This window comes from Podarcis raffonei, chromosome 14 (assembly GCF_027172205.1).
Source record: "Podarcis raffonei isolate rPodRaf1 chromosome 14, rPodRaf1.pri, whole genome shotgun sequence".
Classification (NCBI taxonomy): domain Eukaryota; kingdom Metazoa; phylum Chordata; class Lepidosauria; order Squamata; family Lacertidae; genus Podarcis; species Podarcis raffonei.
Window position 1 is genome coordinate 18,143,545 of NC_070615.1, and position 14,133 is coordinate 18,157,677.

Genomic DNA, 14,133 nt, shown 5'->3' on the forward strand with positions numbered 1-14,133 from the left:
GACTTCTGCTGGTCTGATGGACACTCTCTTGTGAGTTATATTCCAGAAGGACATGGTTTTCAGTGAATAGTCCTGGACTGCTGGGAAACATTTCAGAATAAGAGCTTACTTCCTCACAAGGAAATACAATTCTGGCTTGATTTATTTATGGCCCTCATGCCCAAGAGTGAAAGGGGCTTCTGTGTTTAGTGGGAAAGGACAAGAGGAAAGGAAAATTTCTTCTTCTTTTTTTAACCCCTCGTGTATTGGGTGTAAAGGACTACTACTGTTTAGGATTGCCATATGTCCAGCATTTCCTGAACATAGCCAGAATATGGCAGTCGGAAACAGTGCCCAGGCAGAAATCGCCGACATGTTCGGGAAAATCTGGATGTATGGCAACCCCCCCCCAAAAGCCCAACCACTTTGCCCAAGAAAGCTCAGCAACTTTTCTGCCCGGACTGTCACTTTTTGAAATACGGTAACCCTACTACTGTTAGTATGCAGGACAAGAGACAGAGACAGGGACCACATTCACACCATACATTTAAAGCACAGTGACACCACTTTAAGCAGTGCTGCTGTTCGCAAAGGCGTGTGTGTTTCATCTTGGGCTGAGTGGGTCCAGCCCCACTTGCCCTGCAGCTAGAATTATGAATGAAGCCTCCTTCCTGGGGTTGGAATGCTTCACTGGGTGAGAAACTCTCTTCCCAGTGCGGTTACGTATATCAGCTGTTGTGGGGCTGATGCTTGACAGCCATCAATTTTGGATTATTATCCGTTTGCATTGAGCTGCATTCGTTGTTTATTGAATTGTGGATCAGTAGAGCAGATCTGTAGTTCCATGTGTGCTTGAACAAAGAAACATAACAATAGTGCATTGTGGGTAGCCTGTCTGTTCTTCTGTTTCTTGGTTCTGCCTCCGTGCTCAGAACCTGGGATATTTGCTCAACGTGCCCAACAAGCAACACAGTTTTGCAATAACATTTTCTTGGTGGGGTGCATATTACCATTTCAACAGTCATTTTAAGAAGAAGTTAGGACTTACCTATGTCACAGCGATCACCCATATATCCAGGTGGGCACACGCAAGTGACGCTTCCATCTTGTTCTTGGCAGGTTCCAGCACCACATGGTTTCTCTTCACATGTCTTGGGCATAACTGCAACCATGAAAGGAGATAAGCATTAATGATCCCTTCCCGTGGTGGCTGGTGCCCTTTGGGACTGGTAGGGTGGAAGGCAGGGAGGCTAACAGTAGGTGGCAGTAGAACCAATGACAGGTGAAGCCAATTAGTTCTACTTTTGTCTACATCCTCTTTCCTGTTGACAAAAGTAACATTCATTTCTTCACCCACATTTGCCTTCAGTCATGCTCTCACATTCTCCCCCAAAAAATTCCCAGAAAGACTATGTGGCCCTCAGTTTGAAATAGGTTCCTGACCACTGGTTTAGATGAACAGGAATGAGGTTCTATTGATGAAAGGCAGTATGATAAAGGATGGTCTGGGAGAGACTCAGGGCTCAGCTATACGGCTGGAAATAAAACATTTGAAGTGTGTTTTAAGTGCAATATACAATGTGACACTAGATGGCAATGGTGAGCCTTATGGAAAATTCAATGTATTCTTAAAAACACTTAAAAAAAAACATTTTCACAATTTTAAAAAATATGTGTGTAGATTCTACCTCAGGGAGTGTGAGCATTCTAGAGATTCAGATAACCAAGGCTGGCTATTGGGGGTTCCACTGCATATTTTTAACTGTACCTTGTGTAGTAGATTCCGTCTCATCTGTAACCTCTGGTGAAACTTCAGGCAGGACATCAGTAGCAGTCGGAGGTGTTGGTGGAACCTCTGGAAAAGCTGCACCTTCTGTTTCCGAACCTGGTATTTTGTGTGTATAGGCCTCTGTTTCAACCTGGCCTTCTTCTAGATGCTTGGAGTGCGCATCTGGTTCACTGGTTCCTGGTAGACTATCTGGCAGCAGAGCTTTCTCTGGAATGTCAGAAGCAGGGTCAGGGGGTGGCCCAGAACTATCCCCATGAATCTGGCTTCTTTCTTCAAGTGCCTCAGAGGGCAATCCGCTGAAATAAAGTACTCCAGATGTTTCTGTATGGCTTTCAGGCAATGGTGATGTTTCACTACCCGTTTCATAAAGGGTTGGCATTTCAGGGTGGCTGTCTGGTAATGCTGATGCTTCACCACTTGTTTCATGAATGGTGGAAGTTTCTACACCAGCTTCATGAAACCTGGATATCTCACCACTGGTTTCATGAACAGTTGAGGATTCTACACCAGCTTCATGAAACGTGGATATCTCACCACTGGTTTCATGAACAGTTGAGGATTCTACACCAGGTTCATGAAACGTGGATATCTCACCACTGGTTTCATGAACAGTTGAGGATTCTACACCAGGTTCATGAAATGTGGATATCTCACCACTGGTTTCATGAACAGTTGAGGATTCTACACCAGGTTCATGAAATGTGGATATCTCACCACTGGTTTCATGAATAGTAGAGGTTTCTACACTGGCTTCATGAAATGTGGACGTTTCACCACTAATATCATGATATTCAGGTGGGCTTATGGTACTTTCGTGATATGCAGAAGTCTCTCCAGCTGTCGTGGAGGTTTCTCCACTTGATTCAGAAAAATGGGGATGCGTTGCCTCTGTTCCTCCAGCCATTTCCTGTGAAACTGCAGGGCTTGTCACAGCTTCTATAAGATCAGAAGTTACTAAGGTGATTTCTGGGATTCCAGAGGCATCACCACTAGTACCAGCTACAGTTGAAGACTCTCCACTTAGGTCAGTGACACCAGCAATTTCTCCACTGAAATAAGGAACACCCGATGATGTTCCACTGATGTCAGTTGTTCCTGATGGATAGCCGCTAACTGTTGTCACATCGTATGGTTCTCCAGATGCCTCCCTATCTCCTGAAGGAAATCCACTGATTTCTAATACCCCAGATGTCCCTTCTCCAAATTCCTGGGCAACTGATGGCTGTGTTACAACTTCCACCAAAGTTGTATCCACAAGGGAGACCGTGGGAAACCCAGACGTGAGCCCACTGTAATCATAAATTCCAGATGACAAGCCACTGGTGAGACCAACACCAGAACTTTCACCACTAATGTCTGTTAGTCCACTTGGAAGTCCACTAATTTCATGAGATCCTGAAGTCCACCCACTGAAGTCTATTTGGCCAGAAGGCTGACCACTCACATCTAACATTCCAGACACTGTGCCTGATAGATCTTCATCTCCTGAAGACAACCCACTCATTTCTACAAATCCTTTGCCTTCTTCTTCTTTAGCTGAAGGAGTTGTCACCTCAAACAAATTGGCATCTATGAAGGTAACCCCTGAAGGCTCGCCACTTCCATCAGTACCGGAAGCTTGGCCACTTAAGTCCACGAAGCCACTTATATCAGGTATCCCAAAATTTTCCCCACTGAAGTCAATTCCTGAGGACAACCCACTAATATCTGGTAGGCCAGATGGTTGTCCGCTAGCGTCAAGTCCGGATGGTAATCCACTGAAATCAGGTATCCTAGGCAGCTCCCCACTGATATCAAGTCCTGAGGAAAACCCACTGATGTCAGGTATTCCACTGACATCAAATCCTGAGGGTAACCCACTGGTTATGCCACTCATGTCCCATCCAGGAGAGGGCAACCCTGATAAGTCTCCATCTCCACTGACACCAATTGTTCCTTTCCCTTCAACTTCCTTGTCCGTTGCTGTGGTGACAACTTCCACCAATGTGGCATTGACAAGGGACACGGTAGGAAATCCAGATGGGAGACCACTGTAATCATACTCTCCAGATGGTAAGCCACTGAAAAAGTCCACACCAGAACCATCTCCACTGAATCCAGAAGGCAACCCACTGATTTCTGGAACCCCTTTGCCTTCTTGAAGTCCAGGTACTCGCTCTTGGATTCCTGAGCCAATCCCTGATGTCAGTTCTTCATCTCCAGAAGGTAAAATGCTGACTTCAATATCACCGGAAGACAGACCACTTATGTCTCCTGATGGTAGGCCACTCTCACCAGAAGGGAGTCCGCTGAAATCTGTGGTTCCAGAAGGAAACCCGCTTTCTCCAAATCCAGAGGGTTCTCCACTAGGTTCATACATTCCACTTGTATCTGGAGCTCCAGATGTCCACCCAGAAGCAGATGTTTGTGTGATTGGAGCTTCTACACTTGTCTCACTAGGTATGGCATCAATAGGAGCAACAGCTGATGGAATCACTTAAAGAAAGAAGTGTGTGGGAGAGAGAGAAAGAGAGAGAGAGAGAACATTAAACAAATCTTGTTCAAGGACACTATGACATTTTCTCACATGATATAAAGAGAAACATCAGCTTGAACTCTTTTCAGTATCAGTTGTCCATTATCATCTCTCACTAGCTATGGCAGCCCAGGAACTCAAGCAGAAGGTCTCACCCACTGCCTGCTACTGGATCCTTTTCACTGCAGATACCTCGTGTTCCACTGTTGACTATGTGCTGGTCATTCGCAGATTAGATTACAGGCAGCCCCCCATTTATGTGGGGGTCACATTCTGAGGCACTGCACATGTCCGTGAAATCGCACATATTTGAAACACCACTGGAAAAAGCCTGCAACTGCTCCATTCCGTCCCTTTTTGTAACATTTTTGTGACGTTTTCAGCTCACTTACGGGTTCGGAGCAACTTACGTATGCACGGTCATGCGCATATTGAACAGGCGTAAATGGGGGAGATGCCTGTACTGCAATGTGCTCTATATGGGGTTGCCCTTTAGGCTGACCTGGAAGCTGCAGCTAGTGCAAAAAGACAGAGACCTGGCTGTTCATTAGGGCAGAATATCACCATATTGCTGTGGAAAGAACTGCATTGGCTGCCATTTAGCCACTGGTCAAACTTCTAGGTGCTGGTACTGCTATACAAAACCTTATGCAGCCTGCGATCAGGATACCCAGAATACCTAAAAGATTGTCTCATCCCCTATGTGCCACACCTATTGCTGTATTCTGCAGGAAAAGGCATCCTGTCAGCAGGTCTGTTCTGTACGATGTCAGAATTGGGCCTTTAAGTGTGGCTACGCTTTGGAGATCCCCCCTATTACATATCAGGCAGGCACCTTCTCTAAATCGACCATCCTGTAAATTAAGTTCTTTGGATCTAGTCTTGTTCTCTGGGGCAACAGGGAAGAAATCTTTGCCCTGTTCTGTGTCACGTTCCTCTGGGTATTTGAACAGCCCTATCGTGTCTCCTCAATTTTGTCTTCTCCCCTGGTTCCTTCAACCATTCTTCATAGGACTTGTTTTCCAGATGTTGTTGACTCCAACTCCCACCAGTTCCAATCAGCATGACTAATAGGCCAACAACATCTGGAGACCATATGTTCCTCACCCTTGGTCTACATGCATCATTATGTCCACCACACATAGGAAGCACACGGTTACAGCCACCTCTGAATAGGGCTTCAAAGTTATAACCATGGAGCCCAACATACCAGACAACAATGATATGTTTGTTGGAAATACTTCTGTTCCCCACTCGGTCTGATTTTCAGAATCAGTGGCAAACTCCATTTCCACAGTTGTTTCCTCCCCAGAAGGGACTTCCTCGACCCCAGGAACTAGCTGGGCTGCAATGAGCTCTTCCTCTATGCCCTCATACTGAGATGGTTGAGCTGAAAGACAAAAAAATCACAGTGAATATCCAAGAGTGTCCTGTCTGTCTCAGAGGTCTTATGTCTACACTGTTTAGTGTGGGGAGAATTTTTGGAAACCCTCAATTCTGAATGAATAATGCCCAACTCAATGTAATTCTCATTAGTCCATCATGACCCCCATATTTCATTTTCTCAGCTAAAAGTCTTACATTGTTTGTTGTTGTTGATGATGTTTTTTATTTTCATTTTTACTATTTCATCATTAGCCCAGACACTGAGATCTAGTTCCGAGGGCCTTCTGGTGGTTCCCTCACTGCAAGAAGTGAGGTTACAGGGAACCAGGCAGAGGGTCTTCTTGGCAGTGGCACCCTCCCTGTGGAACACCTTCCCATCAGATGTTAAGGAGATATGTAACTATACAACCTTTAGAAGACATCTGAAGGCAACCCTGTACAGTGGTACTTCGGGTTAAGTACTTAATTTGTTCCGGAGGTCTGTTCTTAACCTGAAACTGTTCTTAACCTGAAGCACCACTTTAGCTAATGGGGCCCCTGCGCCACCGGAGCACAATTTCTGTTCTCATCCTGAAGCAAAGTTCTTAACATGAAGCACTATTTCTGGGTTAGTGGAGTCTGTAACCTGAAGCGTATGTAACCTGAAGCGTATGTAAACTGAGGTATAAGGAAGTTCTTAATGTCTGGTGTTTTATTATGCTTCTGGATACGCTGGAAGCCACCCAGAGTGGCTGGAGCGACCCAGTCAGATGGGCAGGGTACAAATAATAAAATTATTAACAAGATCAATACCAATACCAATGTCGCTATCAATATTAAAATCCTGCCTTTTCCCCAGGCTTGGACTCAAAGTGGCTTACAGTTTCACCATTTTAAAACAATTCACATCGTTCTTCTCTTCTGGAATACATTATGTGGTATTATTCTGGCCCCGTAGTGCTTGAAAAACTTTCTGTGATGAGTCACAGAGACACAAGAACATCAGAAGAAGAGCCTGCTAGCTCAAACGCCATCTGGTCCAGCATCCTGTTCTCACAGAGGCCTGTGGCAAAGCCTGTGAGCATGACCTGATCACAACAGCACTCTCCTGGACAGTACCTCTGAAACAAAAAGCGTGGTGCTTTGACTGAGGATCAGGGAATCCCGTCTGATTGGGGTACAGGTAGGTGGTCCTCACACCAGGCTTCTCCCCACCACATGCAGGACGTGGGTGAACAATGGGATATCGAAGGCTGCCATCAGCCAGCCAGCCAGCCCGGCAGTTATCCAGACCCAGCTTCCAGGCTGCATAGAGTTGACCAGTTGAAGCCAGTGTAGCATTCTGGCTCTGACAGTATTCTTGAGCTTCCTGTAAGGTGAACTGGTCTGGTTGTGTTGCGAAGAAGACCTCACCTAGGGATAAAATAGTAAGCGTGTGAGTTTTGGCTAGATATATTGGAGAGGTCCTATGGAAATGGAAATGGGGGTGGGGTGGAAATTGCTGACATTCCCTTATTCGTCCCATGTGTGGAACATAAATTAATCCAGCAAATATGATTGCTGTTCACCTTTGCCTTCAGTCCGCAAATGGAACTTGATTGATTACATTCCTCCATATTTGCATTGCGTTTCCTCTGCACTGAAATACGTGGGGTGGGTTAATGTAATGAGAACATAATTTATGTAATTAAATACGCAAATTATGTAAGTGATGAAATTTCACCATGGGGGACAGTGAGATTACTAATGCGGATCCCACCTGCACTATACATTTAAAGCATCGCCCTCCCAATTTAAACAGTCATGGCTTCCTCCAAAAATCCTGGGAAATATAGGAAAGGTACTGAGAATTCTTAGGAGACCCCTATTCCCCTCAGAAAGGTTCCCCAGGGTTCCCCAGGTTTGATTGTTAAAAATTGTTTTTTTAAATCATTTTTATTTGATTTTACAAATATAAATTCATAACAAAATCAAATACATACCCATATAGAGAGATTTCTTTGAATCTCAAGACTTCCCCCATCCCCTTCCTGGGTCCTATTGTCAACATTTTCAACTGCATATCATTTCATAGTCTATATTTTGTATCTATCCATATTGTCCACAGTATTTGTTATACTGCAAGTTAGATTAAAATCCTGCTAATGTTTTCATCTGTTTACAGTGGTCTCCTAAGTAAATTATAAATTTTTTCCATTCTTTCTTGAAGTTTTTGACTTCTTGATCCCTGAGCTTTCTGGTCAGTTTTGCCATTTCGGAATAATCTAACCATTAAAAATGGTTAAACCACTTGACGGAAGATGGAGTCTTCCAGCATTCAGTTCCATTGGATGTTTATGAGTGCCATGGGAGGGGGAGGAAAATGTATCTCTCCAACCACTTTTTCCATGCCAGGTGTGATTTTATAAATTTCTACCGTGTCACCTCTTACTTGCCTTTTCTCTAAACTAAAAAGTCCCAGACGCTGTAGCGTTTCTTCATAGGGGGCGCTTTGTCTCCTTGATCAGTTTGGTTGCCTTTTTCTAAACCTTTTCCAACTCTACAATATCCTTTTTGAGGTGAGGCGACCAGAATATTAACATGTCTGGCCAGGGCCGGATTTAGGTTTGATGAGGCCCGAAGCTACTGAAGGTAATGGGGCCCTTTATATGTCCAGCTGTCCTTTGTCAACAACAAATTGTCGCTGTTTTTTGTGTTAAATAATTATAATCTTTATATATAGTATTAGAGTAGCAAGTGGGGGTAATAGGGAACTGTATGTACTAGTAAATAATACTATAGGTCTACTAAATAATAAAGATGAAATATTTTCTGAAGTAGTTTTATAATGGGATCAAAATAAATAATGTATTACATGAAATCAGTCAGTAGGCATAAGACTCACACCCTTAGTCTATGCTGCCTTATCATCAGTCTACAAGCACTCTTTAATTTTGTTTTTTATCTTATATTTTGGAAACATACATCCAGTTTTTTCCCCTTTAAAATTTTTTAGGGCCCCCAAGAGAGTGGGGCCCTAAACTATAGCTTGTTTAACTTATAAGTAAATCTGGAACTGTGTCTGGTGCATGAATACATTCAAATGCACTTTACTCCTCTACCTCCAACGCAGGAATTATGGAAGAAAACTTACCATTCAGTCTGTCAATATAGCAGTAGACATCAAACATCTCGGATGCTGGGCGCATGCCATATGTCCGTACACCTGGGATGTCGTCTTTGTCTCCTTCACATTTGCTCCGCGGAACCACAATAGGGTACCTGGCCATTAAAGACATTTGTTAATTTTTTACCCAAGATCTCACCCATCTATCTATTTAGAAGATGTATGAACCCCTTGATCAAAGAGCTCTCTGTGTGGTGTGCAGAATAAAGCTGTAAATAAAACACAGCTAAGATCCACAAACCAACTGCAAACAAATATGCACGAAACCACCACCGTTAAAAGCAAATAGAAACTCAATAATGCTTTTGAAACAAATATATGGTAACTCATTATATTTCTAGGTATGCTTGGCAAAACAAAACAAAAAAGTTTTCAGCAGGTGTCTAAAACAGGGCAGCCCAACTTTCCATACAAAGTGAGGTGCAAGAGCACTTTGGAAGCGGCCTTGGCATGTGTGGGGCAGAGTGAGGCCAAAATTTGCCTCCACACTGCCTTCCCAAAACCCACTAAGTGAGGAGCAAGGCTCTGGCAGAGTCCTAGAGCCCTCCTTCCTCCTTCCCAAGGCTGGGAAAGTGATAAATCAGACTTTGGGAAGGAGACACGAGGACTTTGGACTCTGCCAGGGCCCTCACAACCTCCTTCCCCAAAACCAACTCCTTGATTACCCAACTTTGGGAAGGCAGTGCAAGGGCTGGAGGGTGTCAAATGTTGCTGAGGGCTGCAAAAAAGGCATTGAGGGCCACATGCGCCTAAAAACTTTCACCAAGGTTGGCAGATGAAATTGATTGACTGTATGGGATTGGCAGAAATGACGAGCAGAATCCGTGAATAGGGAGAAGAGTCGGCAGAAGAAGATTGGAAAAAATTTAAGGACTATTTACAGAAATATTGTAAAATTAAGGAATGCTGAATGATGTTGGATTGAAATTAAGTGGTTTCTAGCTGTAATGATATAAAGGAACATGGATGGAAAAAAAAGGGTTTGGATAGAAAATAAGGTGATATGATAAGCTGTAATGCTTTAAGTTAAGGATTTGCTGAACAAATAATCTGAAATGGAATACAAGAAGGGGAGGTATGAGGAGGTCAGAGAAATTTGTTATTGAAAAGTATGTTTTACGAACTATATGTTTTTTTTAAATTTCTTTGCTTGTTTTTTGTTTGTATAAAAATTGGAAACTTTAATAAATATCTTTATTAAAAAAAAAACTTTCACCAAGGGCACCTGCTTAGTTGTCAGTAGGCAAGGAGATCCAAAGTACAGATAAAGCCACACTAAAGAAATGTCTCCTCACAATGCAGAACGGATGCGGCAACGGCACAGGCATGACTGTAAGCTCAATTAGATTGGCCACATGAGAAACGTCACCTTCTCAGTAGTGGCCATAGGAAGTTGATTCATAACAAGGCAGACCATGTTGCTCAGTGTTGTCCAAAATGCCTGGCAGTAGCTCTCTAGGGTTTCAGGCAGGAGATATTCCTTGCCCAACCTGGAGATGTCAGGGATTGAACCTGGGCCCTTCTCCATGCAAAGCAGATGCTCTCCCACTGAGCCACAGCCTTTCCCCAATGTGGATCAATACATTGATGGTAGAGGTAGTAGCAATAGTAGAAATGAGATCACCAGCAACACCACTCAGTTAAATGAACATTCATTTATTAATTGTATGTATTTAGTTTCATTAAATGCTTAAACCTGTGGAAGCCCTCCCATCCGATGTGAAGGAAATAAACAACTACCTGGCTTTTAGAAAACACGTGAAGACAGCCCTGTTTAGGGAAGTTTTTAATGACTGATGTTTTACCGTGTTTTAAATATTCTGTTGGGAGCTGCCCAGAGTGGCTGGGGAGGCCCAGCCAAATGGATGGGGTATAAGTAATAAATAATAATAATAATCATATCTGCATATGAGAAGAAACAATAGGTCTAAAGAAAATATAATCCTTTTTTGTTTTTTAGAGATGCACGCCTGTGGCACAGCAAACATCATCTTACAGGAACCATTCCAGTCTTAGAAGAATCATCTGATCAAATACTGACACTGAGACTGGCAGCTGCATGCAATTTGCTCTGGGATTTGCAAAATATTAGCCACTTATGTCACACCAGCTCTCTGTAAGCAACAGTTATAGTACTTAGGGGAGAGCAAAGGAGCTTGCTATCAGGCTGGATTCTGAGCTGCCCCCCACCTTGTGCCATGTTGACAGGTGGGCGGACCCACCACCCCATTGCCTTCCAGATGCTATTGGACTCCAATTCCCATCAAGTCAGAGACATAGACCTTGTTCATCTCCAGATGTTCTTGGACTCCAGCTCTCATCAAGTCCAGCTAATATGGCCAGAAGTCAAGGAAGGCAAGAGTTATAGTTTAGCAGCATCTGGGAGACCCAAGGTTCCCTACCCCTGCTTTAGCTGAAACCCTCTTTCTTGTAATTTGAACTCACTAATTCAGATCCTTATTCTCTGAAGCAATAGAAAACAAATTGGCTTCATCATCAACGCAACAGCTCTTCAAATGCTTGAAGATGGCATCCATCCCACTACTTCATCATGTACCCTGCAGGCTAAAAATATCCTGCTCATTAACCTTCCCACTGGACTTGCTGAGTCATCATCTGTCCTTACCTGACCGTCTGGTCTCTCAGCCAGCCAGCATCACACTGGTCGTAACCATTCTCATAGGCTGCCTGCAGCTGTTCAGGAGTGGCAATCACAGCATTGTTATCCAGGCAAGCTTGCTGAGCTTTGACAAAAGTCAGGGAATACCTGTTGGTGGATGGCCGGTAATGAAAGATGACACCTGTTGAAGGAAAAGAAAAACAACTGAAGGGGCAACAGGGCATGAACCCATCAACACTTGCATTGCATTTCCCCTAGGGATGTGCTAATATTTCTGCAATTTCAATATGTGTTTCCGGAGAACTGAAACTGACTCTAAAAGCAGTTCCCTCTGGAAGATGAGTGTATGTCACTGGTTTTGGCTCAGTCTTGTTTTCCTTGAAATATTTGTGATTAGGGATGTAGGAGAAATTCAGTTAGCTTTTTCTTTTTGATGCGAACCTACCCAATCTGCACTTCTTAAAACAATATGGAAAGCAGAATGCAGATATTCTTTGAAATTCACACCTCTGAATTTTGCGATGAAGCTCTCCAACCCAACATGTGCCCCCAAATTCATACATTAGGGGAAAGTATGCATAATAGTGTGTGTCTCAGTGAAATCCATATACAAAATCTGCATTAGATTAGGGGCAATTGCATGAAAAAACGTGTGTATTCAGAAAAATGCAACTAAAATGCTGACAATTTTTCATGAGGTCATTTTTTTTGAAGGTTTCCTAGCTGATGGAGAAATCTGGAGAAGTGAAGACCGGATTGGAAAAATGGGAAACTGGAATTGCCAGACTTGTCCATTTCTAGGTGTGATCGGGTCCCTCTTGCGGGTTTCAGGTTGGCCACAGTGAGAACAGGATGCTGGACTAGATGGGACATTGCCGGATCCAGCAGGCTCTTCTTACATTCTTATGTGATTTGTTGTGGACCACTCTGGGCTACTGAATCAGGTGGATTTTGTTACCCTGCATTTGCATATAGCACTAGGCATTGCCACATACCTGTGGGAGAAATGGGTTGCCCAGGAATGAGGCCAATATCAGGAGCAGCTGTTCCCGGCACAATTTGATCTTCCCCAGTAAATGGCAAGGTGGATTCTAGTCCTGGCGTGACGGTAGCCCACAAGCTGTCTTCCACCGAGCTCACCTCCAGGGTATCAGTGGTGGGAAGAGCATCTAGGAGCGAGAAGGTGGCGTTTTCTAGACCCTCCCAGATCCCCACATCTGTCCTGTTCTCTGCCTCTTCAACGAAGCTAGTAACAAAGAGATCTGGTGTTGCTGTGAAGCCTTCGTCCACCTCCGAGGCGGTAAAGTCTATTGGCTCCAAGGTGGCAATGCTGCCTCGGGCCTCCTCCTCGGTGGCGTTGCGTGCGAATTCCAGCTCAACATCTGTCTCAGTGACTGTCTGGATGGTGAAGCCACTGCCCAGTTCATCAATTATCTCGCTGGTGAAGTTCTCATGGATGATTGTGTCCAAGTCGCGACCTAGGGTGGAAGAGTGAGGATTCATGGGATATGAATGCAATGGATGAATACAAAGCATTGCAAGGCTACAACCTTAGGTCCCCCAAAGTCCTGAAACAATGCTACATCAGGGGGCTTTATAGGAAATTTACATGGTGGACAGATCTAACTCAGTATTGTCCACACTGACTAGCAGTGGCTCTCCATGAGTGTCAGGCTTCAGTGAATTCTGATCCTCTCCTGCTCACACCAGACAGCCAAGGAAGTAGACAAGGAAGCTCTTACTGAGTCTTTATTCAGTATTCACAGTGAGAGGCTCATTTATGCTGCCTCTTAGATTAATGGCGCTGCTCCAGCTGAGCTCCTCCTCCCTCCCTTCCTAGTAACAGCACTTCCCCTTATGGTGGCCACCAGGGGCTAATTGTCTTTGAGTCCTTTGCTCTTCCACTTTCAATGCACGCTGGGTTTTGGGAGAAGGGGGGTCGGGAATGCTTTCCAGTGATAACGTGTCAGCTGGCTGCTCTGTCTCTGTCTCCCCCTTCTGTTCTCCCAACACCTCCCAACTCTTCTGTTCACCTGTCTCTGAGCTGTGACCTTCCTCAAACCACTGCTGTAAATCAATATGGGACCGCCTACGGGACCACCTCTCCTGGTATGCCCCGTGGAGGACCTTAAGGTTCACAAATGGCAACATTTTGGAGGTCCCAGGTCGCAAGGTGGTTAGATTGGTCTCAACTAGGGCCAGGGCCTTTTCAGTACTGGCCCCGACTTGGTGGAACGCTCTGTCACAAGAGACTAGGGCCCTGCGGGACTTGACATCTTTCTGCAGGGCCTGCAAGACAGAGCTGTTCCGCCTGGCCTTTGGTTTGGACTCAGTCTGACCCTTATGTTTCCCTCCCCTTATGGTTTTGATCTATGGGCTACTTTTAAAATGAGGCTGCATTTTAAATTGCATTTTAACCTGTATTTTAAATTGTGTCCCCCCCCATTATGTTTTTACTGTAATTTTACTGGTGTTAGCCACCCTGAGCCTGGCTCTGGCTGGGGAGGGCAGGGTATAATTATTATTATTATTATTATTATTAATATTAATATTAATATTATTAATACTGCTTTCCTCTTCTCTAAAAGGTTCAAGGGGAGGGCGGCCGGCCTCCACCATTCCTCCTCAGTCCCGTTTCCCTCAGCCCAGTCCCTGACAATGGGTGTCTCTCCCAGTCCCATCACCTCTTCCACCCAGTA

The 14,133-nt window shown here is 44.3% G+C and overlaps 1 protein-coding gene across 3 annotated transcripts in view; it reads right to left on the minus strand.

Moving 5' to 3' along the window:
• ACAN (aggrecan) overlaps positions 1-14,133 on the minus strand; it is an 85,392-nt gene that overhangs the window by 23,581 nt on the left and 47,678 nt on the right. For all 3 annotated transcript variants that reach the window (XM_053364999.1, XM_053364997.1, XM_053364998.1), the window contains 7 exons: positions 12,430-12,912; positions 11,441-11,615; positions 8,782-8,909; positions 6,768-7,061; positions 5,494-5,673; positions 1,748-4,243; positions 1,028-1,141 (listed from right to left, as the gene is read on the minus strand). In XM_053364999.1, coding sequence (XP_053220974.1) covers positions 1,028-1,141; positions 1,748-4,243; positions 5,494-5,673; positions 6,768-7,061; positions 8,782-8,909; positions 11,441-11,615; positions 12,430-12,912 — 3,870 coding nt within the window. The remainder of the gene's footprint in view (positions 1-1,027; positions 1,142-1,747; positions 4,244-5,493; positions 5,674-6,767; positions 7,062-8,781; positions 8,910-11,440; positions 11,616-12,429; positions 12,913-14,133) is intronic.